General features: G+C 39.2%; 1 protein-coding gene across 2 annotated transcripts; it reads right to left on the bottom strand.

Annotated features, from left to right (window-relative positions):
* Positions 1–1,950: 1,950 nt before the first annotated feature.
* Positions 1,951–24,799, bottom strand: polr3g (polymerase (RNA) III (DNA directed) polypeptide G). Of its 2 annotated transcripts, none has more exons than XM_072582860.1 (7): positions 24,288–24,799; positions 21,228–21,357; positions 19,965–20,024; positions 13,915–13,971; positions 6,554–6,627; positions 3,843–3,965; positions 1,951–3,016 (listed from the first exon to the last, which is right to left on the bottom strand). In XM_072582860.1, the coding sequence occupies exons 1-7, from the start codon at positions 24,405–24,407 to the stop codon at positions 2,933–2,935; spliced, it is 648 nt and encodes a 215-aa protein (XP_072438961.1). In that variant the 5' UTR covers positions 24,408–24,799; the 3' UTR covers positions 1,951–2,932. The 2 variants fall into 2 exon arrangements, with proteins under 2 accessions (XP_072438961.1, XP_072438962.1); XM_072582861.1 differs by having other exon boundaries at positions 21,228–21,323.
* Between the last annotated feature and the right edge of the window lie 2,163 nt (positions 24,800–26,962).

Raw genomic sequence — 26,962 nt, 5'->3', positions numbered from 1 at the left:
AATAAATACCAACTTGTCAGCAATATTCACAACCCATGAATGATTTTTTTTTTAAATAGTAGAAGCTTCCAGTTTTTTCCCCCCTCATTGATCCTACATTTCTTTCTTCTCTAAAGTGGTTATAAATTTGGGAGGGGGTAGTGGGGGAAAGAGGGTAAAAAAATTCTAAACATGATATATGCCTAGTACTAATAAACCTATTCCTTTGCAATTTCCTTTAATAGTAACTGTCACAAGAAATTCAATAGATACTGAAAAAGGGAAAAAACAAAAACTTTAGGATATGGAGGAGCAAGGCTGTGGGACAGTTGTATAGCTTTTCTAAGATGACAAGAAAGGTGCATTAGGCTGACTACATTTTGTTGTAAAATTTGATGGATAGACATTTCTTGAAAAAGCCAAAAATTCATCAAATTAATCAATTTCAGTGAAGCAAAATATAAATTTGGTTTTCTGCTGCCATATTAATCTGATTTGTAAACTTCCAATAGTGGAGACGAAAACCTCAAAATAAGAATTGAAATTTCAATTAACAACAATATATATATATTTGGTAACTAAACACTTTATTAACACTTCTGGGAATTAAGAATATGCCATGCTATATTAAGTTTACATCATGTAAACAAAATCATATTAGAAAGTAGTAGATCAAAATAAATAACTTTCAAAATCTGCAGAAGTTTTATATATTTGGCATACATTATAGCAAATACTAAATCAGTAATTTATGCATAAAAATATATACTTTACAAAATCAAATGCAAATAAGCCCTGGTACTACTGGTTGTCATTGACTAACAAAACCGATTAAAAATATTAAGGCAAAATAATACTGCTCTTTAAATTTTAAAGGCATTAATTCATTAATAATCTGAGTAATTCTAGACTTTTCAGTCAGACCACTTAAAAGTTGTCTATATGTTCCTCGATTATATGCAGATGATGATATGAGAGGGCTGTAGACTGATGTCTATTTTTTCCTATTTGAAAAATACTGTTCTGATGTTAAATAAATACCCAGAATTCAAAGGACATCTTAAACCTTAAATGTTGTCAAAGATTCTATGGTCAAGTACAGAATGGAAAATAGAATTAATTTATAACTTCGTCAGGGACTTTTAGTTTACAACAAATATTTATTTCTCACTCAATACCAAAATAGCTTTCTTTTTAACCTCATGTTCTTTGAGGGACCCTGCAGTTTGTATATTCAAAACAACAAAGATTACATTTCAGAAATAATTCATCTACTGAAATGCTTTGGGGTGACATGAGAACATGAAAGGCACATATCTTTTCTTGAAAAGAAAATTCTGTGGTTAGGATTTCAGAAAAGCTTTCGATTGTGTCATTCACTCACGGCATGGAACTGAAGACAAGTGAATTGTTTTCTGATTTCATTAATTTTCAATTTTTTTTTAAAAATGGAGGTTCAGCATAACAAGGGGTCACTCAAGTAATCTCAGTGCTAGTCAGGTTGGAAAGTGGAAAACAAAATTTGGAAAAGGAATTTTAAAAAAGTGTGAATCAAAACTGTATCACTCTGGGCTACAGGAGAAGAGTTGGCTATTTTGATGGACAGCTCACTGAATCAAATAACACTAACAGCTGTAGGAATAGTTAACCACATTGGCTTCAGAGGAGGTGAAAAAGCAGCTCCCTTACATCCACATTTGGTGCATGATGTACAATTCTAGTTGCCAAAGGGTACCCCAACCATTGGAGGCACAGCAAGAAAAAAAAAGGCAACCACACTGAAGATAACATGAGCCAATAAGATATCAGGAAATTTTTTTAATGAAAGATCAGTGAGACAGATTGACCACATTTCATATTCTGCGTTGTCCTTTCCTATATTCTATCATATGGGAACGTATGCGTAAACAAACAAATGATCTTTAAATGCTATTTAGATGAAAATAGTTCAGGGTCAGGGGGGGGGGGGGGGGGCGATGTTGGAAGGGGGAGTGATTTATCACATTCATATTCAACCTTGGACTGCCTCTTTCTTTTAAGTAACTCTCTTAAGGAAGTTACTAACATTTTAAATCATGCCTAATGGTATATGAAGTTACCTGCATCCCAAGGACTGCAGCAGTTCAAGGTGGCAGCTCACCAGTTCTCAAGGAGAATTGGGGATGAACAGGAATTATCCTAGCAAACAATACCCCATAACTCAAATGAAAAAAAACAATTACTTTGAAAAGGTGATAGTAATCTGGAGGTTTGAAGTACCCAAGGACATATACTTGTGCAATTATAATTTTAAGAGGTAGGTTACATGCCTGGGCAATGGAGGCAATTGGTTTTTGTAAACATGTTTGCATTTCATTATGATAATAACAACTTTAGAGCAATTTTAAGCCTGAGAAAAATATAAGCACTCCTAAATATTCAGTCAGTATAAACCAGACTATTCCAACCCATTGCTTGGAATTCTTTTTTAGCTAGTTTAAGTCAGAACCAGTTAAAAGAATTGACATTTTAGCACCAGAGATGCAACAAACCAGTCCATTTTCACTGACAGTATTTTAAAGTTCAGAATAAATAATGATTCCTGTCAATAATCATTACCTGAAACTGTTGACATGCAAATTACCACCAAGGGAGATATTTTGACATGTTCCTTTCTCTGTCTCTTCGCTACAAAACTTGCAGAAGTACATGAACACCAGTACAACCACCAACCTAAGTGCATTTAACACAAGATTTGTTTCAATAAACCAGCTAAAGGTGACCAGCGCTAACTGATACATGCTCATTGAGGCTAAAGTAGAAACTATTTATCTTTGTTGTAAACAATATTTCTTATTTGAATTCCTTCACATGTGCAAAACGAAATCCTGCAAGGACCTGAGGACACAACAATCCTGCAGGAATGGTGAATGCTTTCACAGTATACATTAATTGCATATGATGGCAGGGACGACTAATACGTAGCTTCATCCATATTATCATCACTAGCTTCATAGTTATCTCCATCATCGAAGTATGATGCAATGTAGTCATTTTCCTAAAATGAATGAAAGTCATTATTCAGTTAAGTTTTCACAAATATGCGTTCAATATCTTACTTTCATGAACTGGAATTGCCAATAATGAAATAACATTACAGAAGATAGCCAATTAGCTATTATTTTGCATTTCCAGTTTGTCGTGATGCTATAAAATATAGACTACTGGTTAGGACACAAAAGATCAACTAACTCCAAAGCCTTGAACTTTGGTTCAGGAGAAAAACCCTTAACGATGACTGTCCTGCTCCTCAGATGCTGCCTGACCTGCTGGTTTTTCCAGCACCACACTTTGACTCTGTTAATTTGTATGGGTATGTTGTTAATTTTGGGATATCACTTCCTTATAACATTTCAACTTTTTCCTCAGTAAGTTTCCAAAAAGCTAACCCCATTTTAATTGTCACATGGGATCTGGGGTGAATTCTTCATAGTTATAATGTATGTTCAAGTACATACGGAGTTGAAAAAAAAAATCTGTTGAAAAATTCAAAAACTCCGGGTTGAATCTTATTTTGTTGTCTAAGTCGGAGCTGAGTTGTGTTTTTTTTAAATTAACTTTGGCAAGATAAAAAGCTAAATTTGGGTGAGATGCTCCTAAAATCATGATCAGCCTTCCCACACTGCTCATCTGATTCAGCCACAAATCTTACCATTGCTAAGCCCAGTACTGGAAAGAGACAAATTTATTCACCCCTCCAGATTTGGTAATAAGTACAAATGGGTACTTTTCGAATCAGTGGAACACGTTTACTATAAGTACTAGCAGGGCATCAATTTTGCCAGTCTTGTTCCTGAACAATGGCTGAAATGCGAAGTCCTAACCTCTTCACATTCTTCCTCATCATATTCTTCTTCCGCAACTTCATCCTCTTCGTCATCTTTATTTTTCTCCTTCTCTTCAGTTTCTTCATCAGATTTATGTTCTGAATCTTTCTTCTCTAGAACCTACAGGAAACAACTATCTTCAATGCAAGTGGATGTTGCTTTTTCTTACTTCAAGAGTGTTAAAACAGTTAATACAGAAGTAATAATATTAGAATATTGCAAAGTCCATGCAATTAGGCAGCAAGATGACAGGATTCTTTAATCATATGGATCACATTTGTAAGAAACAAAACACGAGACCACAAAAAGCATATTTTGCATTGGAAGAACAGATACCTAATTCAATTATATATGGTACAGAATTTAAGCAAAACACTAATGAGCAAAAAGGAGCTTCAATGTTCAACTAAATGTTTAATAAGCATTAATAACTATTGATAGGTGCACTAAGTTGACCTCTATTTACATTAGTATCTCAGGCTTGCTGTCATGCCACAGTGAGACTCCAAGAACAGCATCTCATTTTCTTGCTTGGGAACCTGCAGCCTTCAGGACTCAATAGCGAGTTCAATAATTTTAGGGTCTGAGTGCCTTCTTCCATGCCCTTTACCTACCCCAAGACCCCATTATAACATGGGCTGCTTTCATCATATCCAATCCATTTTCACCTATGAATTGTCACCATTAGCAACTTTTCTTTCTCCCTGGCTCACCATCTTCCATTCCTTTAACTGCCAAACTGCTGTTCTCTCTCTCTCTCTCTCTCTCTCTCTCTCTCTCTCTCTGGGCTATATCTGTCATTTACCCTTTTAATCCTCCACCCCTCCCCTTCCAGCCCAAGAGGACTAGAATACAACGCAAAGATGAAGGGGCAGCACCCTGGCTAGCACCGTTGCCTCAGTGCCGAGGACCTAGGTTCAATTCCAGCTTTGATCGACTGTGTGGAATTTGCAGATTCTCTTGGTGCTCCAGTTTCCTCCCACCATCCAAGGACATGCAGGTTAGGTGGGCTGGCCATGGGAAACACAGGGTTACATTGATGGGAAGGGATGGTCTGGGTGGGATGTTCTCTGGAGAGTCTCTGTGGACTCGCTAGGCCAAATGCCATGCTTCCACAGTGTAGGGATTCTATGATTCTTTAATGAATGTCTGAGGCTGCATGAAGCTTTGGTCAGATCACATTTGAAATATTGAGCATTCCTTGGCCCCATATCAAAGGATATACATGCGAGCATTGTAAAGGGTCCACAGAATGTTTATAAGAATGATCCCTGGCAAGAAGGGCTTGTTAAAGGAGGAGTAGTTGAGGCCTCTGGGTCCGTACTCTATAGAGTTTAGAAGGGAAATCTCACAAACTTACAGAATACTGAAAGGCCTGGATAGAGGGGAAATTGAGAAGGCATTTCCCCTTGTAGGGGAGACTAGGAGCTGAGGGCGCAGGGTGAAGGACAACCCTTTAGAATGAGAGAAGGAAGGAAGAATTTCTCAAGCCAGAGGGTGGTTAGTCTTTGGAACTCTTTGCCATAGTAAGCTGTGGAGACCAAGTCATTGGGTGTTTAAGATCGAGATACGCAAGTTCTTGATTAGTAAAAGGGATCAAGGGTTACAGGGAAAGACAGGACAATGGGGTTAAGAAATATACCAGCCATGATTAAATGGCGGAGCAGACTTGAGGGACTTTAATAGCCTAAATCTACCCCTATAAACTTAATCTTCTAAACACTGGTATTGCTAGCAATGTCCATACCAGGAAAACAAAATAAAGCTCTTGGGCAAAGTTTCAAAAAGGACAGGCTTTTCAAAATGAATATACAGACATGAGGATGTAAATCAGTGGGAAGTGTAAAATTTATAGAAAAGGTCATGGGAAAGAAGCCTCAGGTAGAAATTTTAGGAAGTAGTAAAAGAGGCATTGTTCATGCTATCAAATAAAAGATGGGATAGCAGGAAAAACAGTTACGACAAGAAATCTAAATGAAAGATATTGCTCTGTAGCCATGTTCTAAGTCAGGAATGTCAGTAGTTGCATTTTAAATGGAGTGGGAAACTCGAGGATGTGAATACAGAGGATAGATTTGATGAAATTTAGGCAATAGAGGCTGTTCTCCTCAAATCTCTCCTCGTAAGACAATCTTGCCATTCTGGTTAATCTGGTGAACCTCCACTGCACACCCTCTATGGCAACTATTCTCAACCGAAATATGGAAACTCATATTGGAGATGTCAGCCAAAAACAACAACAGCAAATAAATGAGAAAGCATGCAGGGGAGTGGAGGGTTCAAGAGCAGATCCTGCAGAGGTGCCAACAGTAACTATGCAAGGACAGGAAGAGGAGCCATTTCAAGAGAGTTACTGGTTACAATTAGATAAGAATATGGAACAATTTGTACAGTCCAATCCAGTCAGTCAATAATGCAGAGATGTTGGAAAAGTGGCCTGGTCAATTGCATCAAAGGCTGAAGACATTTGAGAACAAGCAGCAGGGATTGTCATCTGTTACAGTAAGATGGTATGTTACTGTAACTTTTATAAGAACAACTTCCATACGGTGTCAGGGACAACTGCAAAGTTCTTTTCCTTAATTACTTTTAAATAAATTACTGGAGTACTCCAAGTTACTGAATTGATAACATTAACAGATAAAATTAAGCTATAACACTAAGTCATTGATTAGCTACTAAAATAAACATGCAATTCTATTTCTCACCTCTAGTTTCTGTATTACTTCCTCATTAGTGACAGTTTGAGGTTTTTTGGGTTGGGAAACCATGGGTGCAGTATCTGCAAGAAAGTTGAATAAAATTGAATAGGGAAACCTGTCTGTTCTGTAAGATTCATTAGATCTATAATTATCTAAAAGCAACATTAGTAATGAAAGCCAGAAAAAACGTAAATTTAAAACTTTTTAGTTGTCATTCTAATCACTTCCTAACTCCAAATTACTGTTTGATTAACATACAAAATTTCATCATTGTTTACTCTAGTTATTAACAATGCCTTGATAGCCAAAAATATTCCATTTGCTCAAGATAATAATCATTTCCCACAAAATAAATCAGCAACTGTTCCCTTTGAAAGCTCATCCACACTGTGAGCAGACATTGATTCATGTGAAGTAGTTGCCTGGGCAACAGAGACTGCAAAAGGTGGAGCATATTAAATTGGGATATTAATGATCTCAATTTTCTTGAGTTATTTATGTGCATTCCCCCCAAACAGCTGAATGTTGAATTTCACCACATTTCAACTAAAAGTATCCCAAGTAGAAAATACATACATAAAGTCAGAGAGTCATACAGCACAGAACAGACCTTTTGGTCCAACCAGTCCATGCCGAACACAATTCCATGCTAAACTATTCCCACTTCCCTGCTCCTGGACCCATATCCTTCCAAAGCTTTCCCATTCATGTACCTATCCAAGTGTCTTGAATGTTGTAATTGTACCCACATTCACCTCCTCAGGAATACATGCAGAGTACAGATTTTAGACCTTTTCACAGGTTTCACCAACAATTTCTGTTTTTGTTTGTTATAGATCTTTTTGGGTTTGTTTAAATATGTCAGACACTGCAAATACTGCTATGATCAAAAAGGCAGGTTGAACATCTGTAGCTTTTAAGTTCCAGTAGCTCTTTACTATTGTTTTATCCTGTAACCTAATTTCAGCTCTTTCAAGCACCAGATATCAGGCAATCTTCTGCATTAATTATGTTTGCTTTTTGAAGGTGGTGTTCAAGTATCAGGTTAGTGAAACACAAAAGATTTATTAGTAAATTTATCTCCAACGGGTCATTTGGTTTAAGATTAAAAACTTACTTCAGCTTAGTTCATAGAAAACTTGACTGCACTAAAAATGAAACTACAAAAGAAGTTGTGGTGTGTAGCTTCTAACTATGAGCTTTTTTTCCTCAAGCCACTAAATTCAGCTAATTCACTGTGTAAAGTAGTGCTCTAAGGAGAAAGGAAATGTTTTTGCAGCCACTATACACACATTTTACAGCACTATCACCAAACTATGAATGGGATTTGGATTCATACTTACTCTGATAGGATCAATACAACACAATTAAGTTCATCAGTCCAATACCACTCAAGATAAAGGACTGAACTGGTTTCACAATTCAATTGCAGCTTACTGCAAAGTGAAGTTTTATTAAGAAGTTGGTCAAGTTGGACTTAATGTAAAGTAGAACTAAGCACGTAATTTTGCTTATCTAGTGGCAAATTAATTTGTAATGTACTAGCATACTTGGGACAATGCTGGTACAGATTATACAATAGACAGTGACTACCACTGGTTGGATGGTGTATACAGTAAACCATGTAAAAGCTAAGGATTATATTTGTCAAAATCCTAAAGCATATTATGTTCAATAAGCAAATGTCCTTAAGACTGAAATGACAAGCTTTAAGAAATTGCCTACCTTATATTTTGCATTCATGTATACTTACTAAGTTAAATCTCCCAAATGTCTGATTCCACTATGGTGCTTAGTTTATTGAGAAAAATAGGAGGTCCAGAGAACAAGTTATGACTTGAGAGCGCGCATGGGCGTGCGCACACACATACACACACACAGGGAGAATGACAGCGAGAGAGACAGAAAGGAGCAGAAATTGGACTAATCAGCCCATCAAGTCTGCTCTGCCATTCAATCATGGCTGTTAAGTTTCTCAACCCCATTCTCCCGCTTTCTCTCCATAGGTTCTTGAGTGTCAATGGTTATCTGTCTTAAATATACAGAATGACCTGGCCTCTACAGCCTTCTGTGGCAATGAATTCCTTAGATTCAGCACTCCCTCGAAGACGTTGCTCCTTATCTTCATTCTAAAAAGGAATTCCCTTGACATACAGACACAGAGGATATTTGTTGAAAGCTAGTGACTTTGATAATGAGATGGTGTAGGCAACTACATGCTGATTAGGAGCCTGAATTTACATATCTGCCCATCTTATTTACTGCACACAAATTTGAATGAAAACCCTGCCCTAACTCTCAACACAGAAGTGAGTCTATGTTGATTCCCTCAGAGTCTGTACTGCCAAAAATACAGTAAACCTTCTCTTCCAGCACTAGGCCCACAGGCTCATCCAAGTACTTTAAGATGGAGGTCTTCAGCCTCAGCTTCCCACCTAGGTAGTGCATTCCAGATCTCTACCACCCTCAGGATGAAAACATTTTTCCTCAAGTTCCGTCTAAACTTTTCATCTTGAAAAGTTATATCCCCTTTTTATTGGCCAAACTAAGGGAATAGCAGCTTTCTATCCATCCTGTCAGTGTCCTTAATAACCTTATACACCTCAAATCAGGTCCCGCTCAAAGTTTCTCTGCTTCAAGCAGAGCTTATCCGGCTTGCTTTTGTAGCTACAATGCTCCATCCCAGTGAATCTCCTCTGCATCCCCTCCAATGCTTCCCATACTGCAGTATCAGAATTACACAAAGTACTCAAATTGTGGCCTAGCCAAAATCTTTACAGTCCAACATAACCTCCCTGCTCTTATAATCTACACCTTGACGAAAGGAGAGTGTGTCCCAAATACCTTAACTATTCCATTAACCTGTCCTGTCGCATTCTCGTGTACAGCCACTCCAAGACGCTTTGGTTCCTGAGCTTTCTAGGGTCCTGCCATTCATCGTGTCGCGTTACTTCTTCCAAAGTGCATCACCTCATTTTTTTCCAGGGTTAAATTCCATCTGTCACAGATCTTCCCAATCCATCTTTATTCTCCTGTGGCCCAAGACCTTCTTTCACACCATTAACCACTTGGTCAATCCTTGTCACCCACAAACTTATTTGTCATCCACAGCCCCCACCCCCACCCCAAATTCTCAAACACATTCTTTAAATATAATCAGAAGCAATAAAGGACATAGTTTGGATTCCTGTGGTATGCTAGTAGATACCAGCCTCCAGTCACAAACAGCCTTTTACCACCACCACCCTCTGTCGCCTATCACTTAGCCAACTTTGGAACCAACTTGCCAAATTACCCTGGATCACATATGTTTTTACCTTCTTTGCCAGAGTCCTATGTGGGAATTTGAAGGCCTTACTGAAATCCATAAACTATGTCAACTGCACCGCCCTCATCTACACGCTTAATCAACTCCTGAAAAAAATTCAACCAGATTTGTCAGGCATGAATCCCCACTCTGATCAAACCTGGCTTCTCCAAGTAGAGACCAAGTCTCCCCTTCAGAATTTTCCGCAATAGTTTTCCTACCACTGATGGGAGAGGTACTGGTCTGTAATTCCCTGCTTTATCCCTACCATCATTCTTGAAAAGTAGACTCATGTTAGCTGTCCTCCAACACCTCCCTGTGGCCAGAAATAAATTAACAATTTGGGTCAAGGCCCCTGTGATTTATTTCCTTATCTTCCACAGCAGCCTGGCATACATCTTATTTGGCCTTGGGATTTGTCCACTTTAAAATCACAAAAACTTCTCCTACACCTCCTCACTCCTATATCAAATTACTCAAGAACCTCGCAGTCCATCATCATCATCTTGAATTCTGTACCTACATCCTCCTTTGCCAGTGTAAAAGACATATCAAGTACTTATTTAACAATACCAATATCCTCCACCTCCATGCACAATTTTCCCCTTTATCCTTAATGAACCCTACCCTTTCCCTGGTCATTCTCTTCCTTTTGATATATTTGTAGAATATCACCATTCTCCTTAACCAAACCTGCAAGTATTCTTTCATGCCCCTCTTTGCTCTCCAAACTACTTTCATAAGTTTTTCCTCAAAATACTCTAACTTTAAGCAAATAACTTACCCTATCACATTAATGCTGATGAATATATGCAAAAGATGAAAGTAAATGAAACACTTTTCATAAGTAACTTGGAATAGAAAAGATTTTATATTGATTAAATTGACACTGGGTCCAGTTTGGCATCCAGAATTTTCTTCAGGTGTTGGTCGAATTGAGTTTTCAAATCTCAAGTACAGGTCCCAAGCATAGTCATATTTCTGAAACAACCTCCCAATTCAAATATTTTAATTTGCATATTAACTTCAAGGTGAACCACAATTTGAGATTACGTCTGAGCTGTGAGACTGAGCTATCAAGACCACAGAAAATAAAACATGTCACAGTTGACCCAATTTCATCTCTATAATATCAATTGCTAAACTAGGAGGTCTCAAATGAAAAATGAACATTAGTACTAAATCTTCAGTTGGAGGTCATTTTGTTTAATACAGGCACCATGGACGCTGGTTGGGGTTGGGGTGGAGAGGAGAACACTTTAGAAAGGGATAACCAGAAACTAGTTCAGAATTGTTTAATGTAATGCCTTGAAGCAGGAAAAGGAAGTGGAGTGAATTCTGCATTATGAATTAAGGTGATTAGACATTCAAGGACAGAACAGGGGAGGGAGGAGCAGTGGGGTACATAGAGAACAAACAGTGGCTAGTTGGCAGAGCTCAGGGGAATGGTTGTTTGTAGAAATGAAACAATGTTGAAACATGTGAAGCATTTAAACAAGGGCAACATTTCTAACCTTCAATCTGATGTGAAACTGGTGCAAGCATGCAATATTAGAGGCATGAGAGAAGTACTTCACAGAAGGATGGAGACATTTGGAAAGCTATTATTAGAGAAGAATTTGCAACCCCTGGATTTGAGTAAGGAAAATACAAGTCACACCTGGAAGAGAGGTTTGGAGACAGTGAAGGTTTTCCTGGGGCCAACAGCATCAAACATGGAGGTGAGGCAGTGATTAAGTAAATCAGCTGCTGTTGACAAACTATGGCTGAAAATTAGGAATTTGAAATCAACCTTGGGGTTGTTGTATTACCCTCATAGGGCAAATGGAGAAGAAACTTTTAAAAGTCTAGCAGTTATGTAATCCCTTTCACCTAGTAGATCCAAGTACTGAGGATTATAAGTAAGCAATTGGTCAGCATTGTTAGTGCTCATGACCATCAATATATATTTGCAATTACCAAAATGCTGTTTTTTATTGTGAGTAGTGTAGCACAGAACAACACCAATGGTGTGGCAATGGTAGTTTGTAGTGCCTTTCCTCATACTGGCAGACTGATGTTCCTCAAGCTATACACATACATTTTTAAATTTGTAGGCAGGGTGGTGGTGTGTGTGCGCAATGTGTGTAGAGACACCTATAGCCCTTTGTGGCCAATTACTTGTTCTTTTTATCAATTTACAAAAGTATAAATGTTACAATTTTAAATTTCATTTGGCCTACTGAAATTAAAAATATAATTTCCTTGTGTCCCAACATGTTCATCAGATCAAATTGAAATCTTTTCCTCTAATAGTATTTTTAGGCATGGAGATGATTCCCAAGGAAAATTTATTCCCAAGTAGATACTGGGAAAATTAAAAAGGATGGAGAAGCTCAATTCCCACTTTCATTTACTTGGCCACTGCTCATCTCTCCCACGATACATACATTATGACTAGAATGGAACAGGTAGGAGGAAGACAGTTTAGGTGAAGCAGCTAGTATCCACTCTCCAAAAATAATATCTTCTTCAGAAAAGCAATGAGTCTTGTTGGATCAGCTGAAAACCTGAAGGCCATTAGGATCCAGGAAAAACTCCAGTTATTGGTTTCAACATTTTTTTGAAATGGGATCGGATCATGATTTTTTAAAAACTACTCAGACATTAATAGTATGAATTGTTGTATAAAACCCCTTGATATTTTGCTCAATCTTGCTAAAAGAAAAAATACTTGATAATTTTACCTTCCATCTTTGCGTAAATAACATCAATAGGACAATGCAACATGGCCTATTCAAGGAACTAACTCCAAGTCAAGCAGCATTTTCTCATTCCAGTGCCTGTGGGGCCAGATCCTCTACCCAGAGAGACAGTCAAATTGAAAATCTTAACTTCTCACATTTTAAGAAAGTATGTTATAATCCTAGCTAGAGTGAAACTTGGTTTGGCAGACCATAGTTTTAATTTTTTTAAAAATGTGACGGCCAGTTACTGAACATTTTCACAAAAGACTGTCAAAAGAAAAACATTCACTACATCCCATTATTGAGAAATATCAGCAAATTTCTGCATTCACTTAATGCTATTGTCCTTGGCAAATGTCGCTAACCAAAACTGTTAAGTGAATTGAGTTATCAGCTTGTTTAGGACTGGACAGAATTCCTTAAGCAGCCTTGAAGTTAGTCTTTCCTGTCTGAAAGCTCCACAGCCTCTGCTTCCAGAGTTCATTTCCGAGCAACTCAGTTTTATCTTCCCTAGCCTTCACTGTTTGACACCATTAAAATGACAGCCCCTTCGCTATTAAAGGCTTCTTCTCTTTGACTGAACCGATTTCTGTCTGAATGAAGCTGCTTCTGAACTTGTCTGTGTCTGGGTGTAAACCTTCAATCTTAAATCAGCTTACACCTTCACAATTATCTATTCAGATATGATTGTTAGTATTTTAACTAAATTCGCACGATTTCTTGAAGATGCTGTCTTTAGCTCACAATTTTAAACACGATTTTGACCCTTTCAAGACAAAAACTGATCAGACCTACAGAACTGGAAAATAAAAGCCATTGTTCTTTACTGTTAGAATGTAAGCTCTCAGGGTGTGGCATGCCCTGCCTGCAACAGTAGTAGAGTTGCCAGCCTTCAGGGCATTTAAATGGTCATTAAATTAACATATGAATGATAATGGAATAGTGTAGGTTAGATGGGCTTCAGATTGATACAGAGGACCAAAGGGCCTGTACAGCGCTACAATGTTCTGTAAATATATGGAACAAAAAAATTAGGAACCTTCATCACAATTAATCAAAAAAATGCAAAATACTGGAAGACAAAATATACACTTCAATGGCAGCACAGCCTTCATGTTCAGTGCAAACTGTAGTTTTGTAAAAAATTCAGATACTGAAAGGGAGCAGAAGCAGTTTGAAGATTTGATAAATGATGCTCTGCTTTCCAAAATAAACTTGGAGATAAATTTATTGCAAGGCACTTAAACTGGGCACAACAAAAAACAAAATCAAGGAAGTTGTGCAGCAAAGATTTTACTTCACACACCAAATCTGATATTACAAATCATACTTACTTGTCTTTTTAATCCTTTTGATTCTTGGCTTTAGCTCTCTTGGAAGCCTTCTCCAATCTAAACATCAAAAGTTATATAATTAACATGCAGGTCACTAAAGCCATAACATTTATAAAGCTATTGATCAGTTCAAAGTAGAAATGAACACATTAGAAGAAAATAAATTGGGCAATTTGGGATAGCAAAAAGTAGACTGCATGACTACGAAGTTCCATACTTCAAAATAGCACTCTCAATATAAAATAGTGTCAGAGATTAATGCAACTCTCTAGACTCTTCAGAAAAAGAAGTCTGCTACATACACTCAAAGTAACAATTTATTATGTTTCAAAAGCTACATAAACTTACAAATTTAAAGTACACAATGTGAGATTTCCACCCATTCACAACCATTGGGATGAAACTCTTGGCCTTGAAACAATTAATTAATCTGAGATTCTGTCTTGAATGTGCCTCATAACATGTTTATTCCCATATCCTTCAATCAGAATGATTAAAAAGACAAGTTCCAGTTGAAATATTCAACTCACGTGGAACTAATAGTACGATCTTTGCATAATTCGCAAATATCTAAATTGTTGACTGCCACCTAACTTCCAAAATAGTTTTAATATGCAGAGATGTAATCAATCCAGACCAGATGTTTTCACCTCTTCAAGCTGATTATCTCCCTCCTCTAATTTACTTTATGTCCTTCTATTATCTCTTCTTGTAATATTATGGCTACCTTATTTATCTGTGTTATGAAGAGGTGATTCAAGCAACTTTTTAAAAATTACATGGATCCATACCAATAAACTTTGAATAAAGCAAAATGCTGCAGATTCTGGAGTTCTGAAATGAAATTGAAGGTGCTTGAGAAACTCAGCAGTTCTGGCAGCATCTGTGGAGAAACACGGGTAATGTTTTGAGTCAGATTTTACTCTTCCTCAAAATGGATAACGCTTTTAAACCGTGTACTTTGATACACACACACACACACACACACACACACACACCTGGAAGACTAGGTGTTCAATAATCTGTGCATCTCTAAGTACATTTGGCAAACTGGGTTCATAATCCTGAACCTCACAATCGGAGGCTTTTTTAAATGGCCACATCAAACTGGTTAAATTTCACATTTGTGACCAGTAGAGAAGTGAGTCTGCACCCTTCCAACCTCAGTCTTTACCACAGTAAATACACAGAGTGAAAACCTTTTCTGTTGACAAACTGAGTGCAGTCAATAACTCCCTGCATCAAGGGGAGCCAGTGATGAAGAATCCTAGTGCCTTAGCTCCAAGGAAGGATATGAAGAGGTGTATTCTGGAGAAAATGGTATCAGTAACATACGGGAGTGGAGGATTGAGTGATATCACACAGGTCTCCAGTCACTCCTGGGAACAAACAACTGGCAGAGGTGTTCAGGATAGCTGAGATCCTGACAGCTATTGATATCCAGAGTTCCTGACCTCCTTCAGCAGATTGCACAGTTTGACAAGGAAAGGTGGGATATTCTTGGTCAGCACCTGCTCTGTTTTATAGACAGTTGAAGAAATGACAGAGGCCCACAGATTCAGTCTCAGCATATGCCTGTCGCTCTCTTGTCCTGCTGCTTCCTCCTCTGGAGATTGTGTGTAAGCCTCTAGTGGTTGCTGTTCTCAATGGGCAATGTTTTATGTTCGTTCTCTCTCTCTCTCTGGCCAGTGCTGACACTCTCCATGAAAGCAGATAATCTGTGGGGAATGTCAGAGAGAGAACACTATTTTGTTGAAGGGACTCCTGATCCCTCACATCAATAACAATAATGCATCTTCCTATGCACTCACATTGTGGCAAGGGCTTCCCAACAAGATTATTGTTATGCCTCAATAAAATAGATTGGAGGTATGTGACCTTATTCACTTGTACATTGCAATGACCAAAGTTTTCAAGCTACATTAATACTGGAATTCTGCCTGCAAGCAGCCATGATACATTTCAGGGTTAGAATCTAGCAGCTGCACAATGCTACCTTCCATTCTCCCTCTGGAATACGGTTGGTAAATGTGGGGGGAGACCTTCATGTTCTATTTTCAAATGCCTTGTTCTCATGACTTGTCTGTAGCTTGTACGATAAGGAGATGATTAGTGTGCTCAATGTAAATAGGCTCATAGATGTTTACAGCACAGGCACGTTTGGCTCAGACTACACCAATCCTGTTCTCCAGCTTTGGCTCAGTCATGGAGCCTACAGCGATCAGGTGAATATCTAAATACTGTTTAAATATTATGATAATCTCAACTACCCCTTCAGGTAGTGCCTTCCTGACACCCACCACCTCTAAGTGAAATAAATTTTCCTTAATTCTTTTCTTTTATCTAGTCAAGATTGTTTGATTGTCTGACAATGTAGGTCCAAAATTGTGGCAATGAATGGCCTTAAAATCAAGTTTGTTCACTGCCTCCAAAGAAAAGAAAACAAAGCTTAATCCACCCACTTTGCACATAGTAACAGCCATTTTATGAAGTCGTGGTGCAGTTGACTTTCAATCCAAAATGGCAAGGTTCCAATTTGATGTCCAAATGAGTGATTTGCAGACTTTGCCTGTGACCCACAATTGCCCCAATATCCTTTCCCTCTTCTGTTCCTGTCCTCATGGCCCTGATAATGTTTATGTAAAAGAACTCAGCTGAAATGGGGAAAGCCAAGAAATTAATATTTCCACTTTACCACAAGGGCCCATGACTTTGAGAAATTCCCATGCCATTTGGAGTTACTGTGACTCTGTTTGAACAGCCCGTATCAGAACTCCCAGTCACCACCTACTCAGGTTCCATGCTATTGGTTCCCGATCTATGAGACCACTTCCTCAGACCTTTCAATTCATGAATAGATCCCTGCTTGGAGTGGAGTTGCTTGTTTACTCTGGGACTCCCTGGCCTCCCCCAAGCATTATTAACTAATCCCCAGGACTGACTATGACCCAGTCCCAGACTGATTTCTCAACATAAATGACCTAATATAATGCCTATACTGCTTGCACTTCACCTCTGTTGTGGCCTAATCCTTGGACTGCAAGCTCATGAATCCACAAACTCTAGTAGGGCCACATATTTAAATTGACCACATCTAAATACCTGGACTAGAATTAGGCAAGCCCTTTGACTTATACTGGTACCCCTTGAATGACTTTAGCCCCCCTTTACATGATGACTCTTGCCCTTTCACTTTGAGACATGGCATTTATGAGCACTCCTATCTCTGACCTCATGAAGAAATGAATGCCATTGATAAAAAAAATTGAAGGTGGCTGGGCCTAGGGCACCATCCCAAGTAACTCCTACAATGATACCATGGGCAGTCATCTCACTTCTTCAGTCCAGCTTTTTTGTCCATGTTTGGATCAATATTGTAATGAGCTCAGGAGCTGAATGGCCCTGTCAGAACCCAAACAGAGTCAGTAAACAGGTATCTTTTTGACACACTACTCCATAGCACCATCATTGGCCTACTTTGTCACTTTTCTGATAACCAAGAGTACATTGATAGGGCTGAAATTACCAGCTTAGATTTGTCTTTATTTTTCTGGACAGTACATATTAAGGGCAAGTTGCCACAGTCAGGTAGATACCAACACTAGATAGTTCAAGAGCACAAATCTTCAGTATTATCACTGAAATGTTGTTAGGGCCTATATCCTTAGCATTTAGCCATGGCTTGTTATTATATGCAGAAAATCAACTGCATCTCTGATACTGTGTACACCTCAGGATCAGGGTGAAATTGATCACCAGATAGTACTTTTGGTGGACATGGACGATACTGTTATTTGCAAAAATGTACTGGGCTTCACCCATCATTCAGGATGCAAATATTTGCAGAGCATATCCTCCTGTTAGTTGTTTAATTGTTTACAGCCATTCATGACTGGATGGGGCAAAACTGTAGACCTTGGATCTGATGACCTATGTTATTGTAATGACTGAAAAATTTCAAGGACATGTGCTCTACTTGTTCCCTTACATGGGCAGAATGCTGATCTGACTATTGGCTTATGCAGAGTATTATGGCTTTGAAGGTAAAAATCTAGGCACAAACTACAACTCAAAAACTATTTCCAAATCCTGTCTTCCATCACACAAGGTCTGATGTGGTTCCATACCCAAAGCTACAACTTGCATATTAAATCCATGCTTGCCTGACTTGCCAAGTGTTTATTCCAATTTTGTTAGATTTCAAACTTTCATCACCCCATGTCTTTTTTTTCCCCTTCACTCAGGCTTACTCTTTGCTCAATCAGGCTTTTTCACTTCCATCAACTCCAACTCTTTTCTGACTCAATCCCAATGATAACTCAAAATTGGCAACACAGGAAAAGCCAAGCTCGGAAACATTAAAAAAAAGTCTTATACTGAAGGACAGAGGAACTCTGAAGTTAGATGCAGGAAGAGATTTGGATGAGTTGGTCTACTGAGGGTGGAACATGGAAATTCAAGCAAAAGGCTGTTGAAATAGTGGAGTCTGAAGGTGACAAAGGTATGGAAGAGGGTTCTTGACAGTTGGACTGAGACAGGGGTGGATGTAGGCAATGTAACATGGTTAGACATAAGCCACCTTTGTGACGGAGATGATAAGGGAACTAGAAACGAAGTTCAAGGCAAAAAGTAATTATTGGCAGGAAATGGTTTCAAGATGGTGAAGTCACTGAACTGGTAGACCATGGGCCCAGAGAATTAGCCTGGGCCTGTGTGTTCAACCTCACCACAGTAACTGATTGAATAAAAACCCAACCTTAGTGATGGAGACCATTAAACTCACTGGTTGTAAAAAATATCCATCTGTTTCACCAAGTTCCTTATCCAGACTGGCTCCAGACACACAGTATTGTGATCGGTTCCTAATTGCCCTGTGTAATTGCCTAACGAGTCACTCAATTCAAGGGCAACTGGAGATGGGCAACACATACTGGCCTAACCTGTGATGCCTACATTCCATGAAAGACATTTTTTAAAAAGTTTTCCTTATTAAGGAAAGGAGCAGCTCGGTGGCACATTCGCTCGCACTGCTGCCTCACAGTGCCAGGAACCAATGTTTGACTCCAGCCTTGGAGGACCACCTGTATGGAGTTTGCACATTGTCCTTGTGTCTGTGTGGTGCTCCAGATTCCTCCCACAGTCCAAAGATGCACAGATTAGGTGGACTGGCCATGCTAAATTGCCCATAGCATCCATGGATGTGCAGGCTTTGTGGGTTAATCATGGAAAATGCATGGTTACAGGGATGGGATGGGTCTGGGTGGGATTCTCTTCATGGGTAAGTGCAGATTCACTGGGCCAATTTGTCCCTTTCTGCACTGTAGGGATTTTATGGGTCTATGATTTCTAGTACTTCTGTATGCAGGTACTAGAACAAAGCCTGATTAGACAATCTCAGCTGTACAGAGAGTCCCCTCCAAGCCACATTTTCTTTTAAACATTCTTTGCTTCTGTTTGTTTTTTTTCTCTACCAGACAGATTAAAGTTCACTTTTGTTCATGTTCTACCACCGCATCTCAATTAATCATGCCATAATTGTTGATAGACAAAGTTATTTTCATGGAAATTCTTAACAGGCAGGTTGTTGGGAGGAGTGTTTTTTTTGCGATTCTTGACCAAGAAAAATGTTTACAGCATTAAACCTGATGTTCATGTCATCTTGAGTCTCAAATGTACCAGATCAACATGTGTGCAGGTTACATTTATTGTACAGATTGAAGTCTGCCAAATCATCCTATTTACCCATTGACTCTAATTGGCATTATTCCAGACATGGAAACAGTGCAGTGCAGTGATAGTTTTACATCTAACACATGAAATCATACCAAATGGTTACATGATTACTGTTCATTAAATAGATTTTCTAAACAAGTGATATAATAACTTGACCAAAGGTGCTGAAAAGCAATAGTCAATAAAAATATAAGGAATAAAGTACATCCAATGTACATCATAGATAGTCTGATACAAACATTTAGCTAATTCAATTGATCGCTTGACAGGAGAGTAAATATAAATTAACCAGCACCAATAAATTAATTTGGTGTTACCTGGTATCCAATCTTTCTTGCAATCATTTTCTTGATACTTGTTTGCATATCTTTCAACATCTAAATGAAAGAAATATCTTTGAATGTAGCATCCTTTGACTTAAAATTTCCAACTGCAGAATTTCACAATCAAACCATTACGCAAGTCACAATTTGTTTTGTAATCTGATCATTCCTTCACCATAGTGCAATACAATGTACATAAATCCATTGGTATATAATTTCAACAGTTTTATTAAACCAAAATGTGCTCAAATATTCTTGTATGAAGAAAAATGACAGTATTGATACAGTTGTATATGTTATAGACTGCCATCTGGTGGCAAAGCTAAAGAGAACACATTAAAATGACAAACTTGATCAGGGAAATGCAAACTTCTATTTCAACACAAAGGGAAGTAAAATATTAAATGTACTCTTGGTGATTTTTTAAAAAAAGTTAACATCCTAATGTCCTGTTATCCAATTTAGAATCCAAAATCAGGTTACCCCTTCTAACTCACGCTGAGGTACGATTTCAGATCTTGAGTGTCCTCTGGTACCAAGTGTCAAAGTAGACTTTTTTCATGGAGCCTAGCTTAGTAGGGTATTCAACCAAGTAGAATGAGGATCACCACTGAACCCGATTCTGTCTTCGTCCAATATCCGTATAATTTAATTCTCGATTAAGACACATGGACAAGCAGCAGGAAGTGAACCCTAGCTCACAATGGCCAATGGAAGAAAGCAGCCAACTGAGATCAGTTGATTTGGCACTGACTGTAAACTGACTTGAGAAAGAAGGAACGAGTGTGGCGTGGCATCGATTCATTTTACAACAGAATGTCTGTTCACTGATAATTCACTTGCAAATAGGATGCAGATAAATAGGAATATTGCAGAAAGTTTGTACTACTTACATTCAACTTAATGGTCTTGTTGATCTTTTTCATTTGAATCCATAAAATGTATTGTGATAACTCTTCCTTGCTCTTTCAATATCTCTAGATTTTTCCAAAACACATTTTAAACATCACATTGTATTCCTTGTCAATGACAAAATATTGAAGTTTCAAAGATCTTGTTTTGGAAGATCAATACTTTGCCAACTTTAGCCTCTTAAATAAACTTATGTGAATTATCTTTTAATGTAAATTGCCAAATTAAAATAGGCAACCATTATGGGTATACCCAAAATACCCATAAAGTATTAAATTTTATTACCCATATCCATTTCACAATGTCCCCATAAACATGCCATTACCATTCCATACTATTCCTTACCTTTCTTTGTAACAACATGGTCAATATAATATGGTAGTTTCTTGCAGGCTCCTCTTAGCTCTTGCTTCAAGGCCAGGATATAGTTTACATCTTCCCCTGTATTCAAGGGGACAGGCTTAAATTCTGTGGGCTACAGATTGGTAACGTAGGTTATCATAGAGGACAAGAACAATAGGCAATACCATAATTGGAACTGGATAGGCATGTACCTTGCCCAGTCATATATTTCCTATCAAAGTACGTTGCATTTCTTCTAGAATTATAATACTTTATTCAAGAAACAAGCTACTGCCAAGTCTTAAACTGAACCTTTGTACACAAAGTAAAAATCTTAATTTTTGTTCATGGTAGTTACAGATGATTTCATTCAATGCGAGTCACCCAATAAAAAGCATTTTATCTTATTTGTCCCTCTTTCTATAGTTATAACATGTGCCTCAAATATGAACCATCCATTGTGTGTAACCAGAATCAGTAAACAGTGAGGTTAAAACCTATTCTGCTACCCTGTGACAGATTGCAGTTGTGGCTTTTAAAAGACAAGGCTGAGATTTATATTGGATGTAAAAAGTTATGACAGACTAAGATAGAATGAACAGGAAGGACTCATTTTCCTGCAGCAAATGTTAATAACCAATGACTGGGCAAGAAATTGGTGTTAAGGTTGATTAGTTGTGAAAGGCTGGGCTTTATCAAGGGCTGTATGACCCAATTCTGCACCCATTTCATATCTGCATATCTTTACTGTGAATATGTGAAAGAGAAAAAAAACTCACTATTAGGAAAAGCATTTTGAATGGGACAGGAAGGTCACAAGAAAAACATGCATATCATAAATATAAAAAAAAATCAAAGAATTGCTGATGCTGGTAATCAGAAACAAAAAAAAAATTGCTGGGAAAAACAAAGGAAAACACTATAGGTTACTCTATCTTACTGGTGTATTGAAGCCTTAAGGTCAGTAAAAGCAAGGACTGCAGATGCTGGAATACTGGATTAGTGGTGCTGGAAGAGCACAGCAGTTCAGGCAGCATCCAACGAGCAGCGAAATCAACGTTTCGGGCAAAAGCCCTTCATCAGGAATAAAGGCAGTGAGCCTGCAGCATGGAGAGATAAGCTAGAGGAGGGTGGGGGTGGGGAGAGAGTAGCATAGAGTACAATGGGTGAGTGGGGGAGGAGATGAAGGTGATAGGTCAAAGAGAAGAGGGTGGAGTGGATAGGTGGAAAAGAAGATAGGCAGGTCGGACAAGTCAAGGAGACAGTAAGTGAGCTGGAAGTTTGAAACTAGGATGAGGTGGGGGAAGGGGAAATGAGGAAGCTGTTGAAGTCCACATTGATGCCCTGGGGTTGAAGTGTTCCGAGGCGGAAGATGAGGCGTTCTTCCTCCAGGCGTCTGGTGGTGAGGGAGCTGCGGTGAAGGAGGCCCAGGACCTCCATGTCCTCGGCAGAGTGGGAGGGGGAGTTGAAATGTTGGGCCACGGGGCGGTTTGGTTGATTGGTGCGGGTGTCTCGAAGATGTTCCCTAAAGCGCTCTGCTAGGAGGCGCCCAGTCTCCCCAATGTAGAGGGGACCACATCGGGAGCAACGGATACAATAAATGATATTGGTGGATGTACAGGTGAAACTTTGATGGATGTGGAAGGCTCCTTTAGGGCCTTGGATAGAGGTGAGGGAGGAGGTGTGGGCACAGGTTTTACAGTTCCTGCGGTGGCAGGGGAAAGTGCCAGAATGGGAGGGTGGGTCGTAGGGGGGTGTGGACCTGACCAGGTAGTCACGGAGGGAACGGTCTTTGCGGAAGGCGGAAAGGGGTGGGGAGGGAAATATTTCCCTGGTGGTGGGGTCTTTTTGGAGGTGGCGGCAATTTCGGTGGATGATTTGGTTGATGCGAAGGTTTGTAGGGTGGAAGGTGAGCACCAGGGGCGTTCTGTCCTTGTTACGGTTGGAGGGGTGGGGTCTGAGGGCGGAGGTGCGGGATGTGGACGAGATGCGTTGGAGGGCATCTTTAACCACATGGGAAGGGAAATTGCGGTCTCTAAAGAAGGAGGCCATCTGGTGTGTCCTATGGTGGAACTGGTCCTCCTGGGAGCAGATACAGCGGAGGCGGAGAAATTGGGAATACGGGATGGCATTTTACTAGAGTCTAGATTAGAGTGGTGCTGGAAAAGCACAGCAGGTCAGGCAGCATCCAGGAGCTGGAAAATCGATCCTGATGAATAGAGGCTCTGATGAAGGGCTTTTGCCTGAAACGTCGATTTTCCTGCTCCTCGGATACTGACCTGCTGTGCTTTTCCAGCACCACTCTAATCTAGACTATTGAAGCTTTAAGCCTTGCGACCCCACTTTCCTGCTGCTGTTATTGTGTATCACTAAAAGCATGATATGGTTAAAGAGAATGTAAATGACTAACAGAAAGACTGTAGTTTTTCATAACATAGCAGTTACCCATAGTATCAGGCATTAAAAAGTTTTATCTTTACTGAGCTTTTGAACAAGCATAAGTTTTTAGTTTAGTCATATCTACAAATTGAAGCAGTAATCTGCTAGCTAAATTCTAGATAGTAAAAAACAGCTTTACAGAAGTCTTTTCTGAGCATGCCCTTAAAACTCAACTGCAGTACCACCCACTGACGAAACAAAAAATGCACCGCGTCTAATTTATATGCTGCAGTCTGCACTTTGAGCACCATCGTACTTTTATATTTAACTGTAATCTTTATCATATAATGAATGTAATACATTAAATGAGATCATGGTAAGTACGAAGTAATTTCAACTTTTTTTTCCTTCAAAAAAGTCTTAAGAGATACTTTCCACTTAAAACTTTGTTTAAACAGATAGTGGGAGTAAAATCCGACATTTCACAGAGTGAGACATCATTAACCTTTACTGTTACTCTGATGTGTAAAGAGATACTCCTAAACCAGTGGATTAAGTTTACGTTCTCACTTTATAAAAGGAGTGAGCGGAGAGATATTCGTAACACAAAAGCAGTTTAACTCGTTGCGGGTTCCACCAACGCATGGTATAATTTACCGAATGATTACCTGTAGCGACACTTACCGGAAATAAAGGGAGGGGTTGACATGCAGCTTCAGGCAGAGTTTCACCCCGGGAAAAGCCGATCGCTTCGATGTTGAAAGTGAATTGTGCTCTGCCTCGGCCGCGACCTGATCCAGACATTGCCACTTAGAAATCCTACACCTAATCAACCGTGTTCAATGAACAGAACATAAAGATGCACACCGTTACAAACTGAACCGGCTTCTGCCAACCTAAAGTCTCCCTGCTTACATCAGCTGGCTCCGACTCAGCATTTACTGCGGGATCTGAAGCAGACTGACCACGCCTCAATCAGCAAGGCACTTTGCTGTTTTATTGTAATAAGTTATCAACACATTCTCTCTCGTCAACCTTTTTTAAATTAATATCGTTAGTAATTTTCCCTTTAAAGAATTTAGAGCCGGTTGGATCGTTACTTCTACGCACAGGAGTTTACACCTAAAAGCAAATAAGCAGCACATTCATAGCACTGCACTACTCCTGCTGCGAGGGAAATGTTTCTATTTAAAATGGTTATCCCACAGGCATCTTTCAACTTTTATATTCACATGTGCTTGCCGCACGCAAACTCACCAGCTACCGGAACTGCTTCTTTTAGGAATACGCATGCACCGCTTCTGGTTGAGCCACGTAAAGGCAATGTGGCAGATTTTGAACTGCATGTTTTAAATGAACTCTGTTATGTATTGTATAAATAATGCAAGCTCAGTCAACAACAACAAAAAAGATGCGTTTGGGTGTCTCTGTGACATTGTGAAAATAGCATGATCAGGCTGATTTGGCACACGCTGTTGCAAGTGTAATGAACTTCCAGCTTTACAAGTTAAGTCTCACTTTTATTTAGGGTTTTTCTGAAGGTTGAGGACAGAAGCTGTTGATTAGCGCAGCAGTATAAAGTGTCAGTGCCGAATATAAAGTTTTTTATGTAAATATTATGTTTCATATTGTAATAAATGCTGCATTTTCTGTCCAACATGAATTCCAAAAAAGGACAGTAGTCTAGAAAATGAAAGCAACAAATGCTGGGGATCACAGCAGGTCAGGCAGCCTCCGTGGAGAGAATGGAAAAACCAAGATTTCGAGGCCAGATGACTCTTCAAAATAGCATCTAGAGTCAACTAGAGTCAAAACGTTAGCTTGCTGTCTCTCCGTGCATACTGCCTGTCCTGCTGCGAACCCCAGCATTTGTTGTTTTCAGCGTAGATTCCAGCATCTCAGTATTGGGGCCGCAGCTGTTCACGTTATATATTAATGATCTGGATGAAGGGACTGGGGGCACTCTAGCGAAGTTTGCCGATGATACGACGATAGGTGGACAGGCAGGTAGTACTGAGGAAGTGGGGAGGCTGCAGAAGGATCTCGACAGTTTGGCAGTGGTCCAGGAAATGGCTGATGAAGTTCAATGTTAGCAAATGCGAGGTCTTGCACTTTGGAAAAAAGAATACAAGCATGGACTACTTTCTAAACGGTGAGAAAATTCATAAAGCCAAAGTACAAAGGGATCTGGGAGTGCTAGTCGAGGATTCTGTAAAGGTAAATATGCAAATGCAATGTTGTCATTTATCTCAAGAGGGTTGGAATATAAAAGCACCGTTGTGCTACTGAGCATTTATAAAGGTCTGGTTAGGCCCCATTTGGAATACTGTGTCCAGTTTTGGGCCCCACACCTCAGGAGGGACATACTGGCACTGGAGCATGTCCAGTGGAGATTCACACGGATGATCCCTGGAATGGTAGGTCTAACATATGAGGAACGGCTGAAGATCCTGGGATTGTACTCATTGGAGTTTAGAAGGTTTAGGGGAGATCTAATAGAAACTTACAAGATAATACATGGCTTGGAAAGGGTGGACGCTAAGAAATTGTTTCCGTAAGGCGGGGAGACTAGGACCCGTGGGCACAGCCTTAAAATTAGAGGGGGTCAATTCAGAACAGAAATGCGGAGACATTTATTCAGCCAGAGAGTGGTGGGCCTGTGGAATTCTTTGCCGTGGAGTGCAGTGGAGGCCGGGACGCTAAATGTCTTCAAGGCAGAGATTGATAAATTCTTGATGCCACAAGGAATTAAGGGATACAGGGAGAATGCGGGTAAGTGGAGTTGAAATGCCCATCAGCCATGATTACATGGCGGAGTGGACTCGATGGGCTGAATGGCCTTACTTCCACCCCTATGTCTTATATCTTATGGTCTTATCTGCAGTAATTTGCTCCTAAATAGTCCTAAAAATGTTAGCTTTGCTGAAAATAAATGAGAGATTCCAGACCACCTCAAATAAAGGCAGATGGAATCAGTTTAGAATGGCATTATGGTTGGCCTTGATATGGTGGGCTGAAGGGCCTGTTCCTGTGCTGAACTGTTCTATATTTCTATGTTCTATTTATAGGAACAAATGGATAAATTGAGATCTTTTGTAACAATTCACCCTTGATGAATAGCAAAGATGCTAAGCTGCTAACACTATCCATTTAGGGCCAGCGCTCAGGAATTCAACATGTTCTTTGTTACAATATTACAACTGTGCTGGAAGGAATCTACTGGTATTCAAGCCTGACTCCTTGAGTCACACCACTAGTACTGATTCAGTCACCAAATGGCTGATTGTTTCCGATTTGGAACAACTATCAGACTGAAAAAAGACTTTCATTAGGCCTCATTGATAACCTCAACATTAATT

Source organism: Chiloscyllium punctatum, chromosome 2 (genome assembly GCF_047496795.1).
Source record: "Chiloscyllium punctatum isolate Juve2018m chromosome 2, sChiPun1.3, whole genome shotgun sequence".
NCBI lineage: Eukaryota > Metazoa > Chordata > Chondrichthyes > Orectolobiformes > Hemiscylliidae > Chiloscyllium > Chiloscyllium punctatum.
Note: the sequence above shows the minus strand (reverse complement) of the source record. Positions and strands in the feature narration are given on the sequence as shown.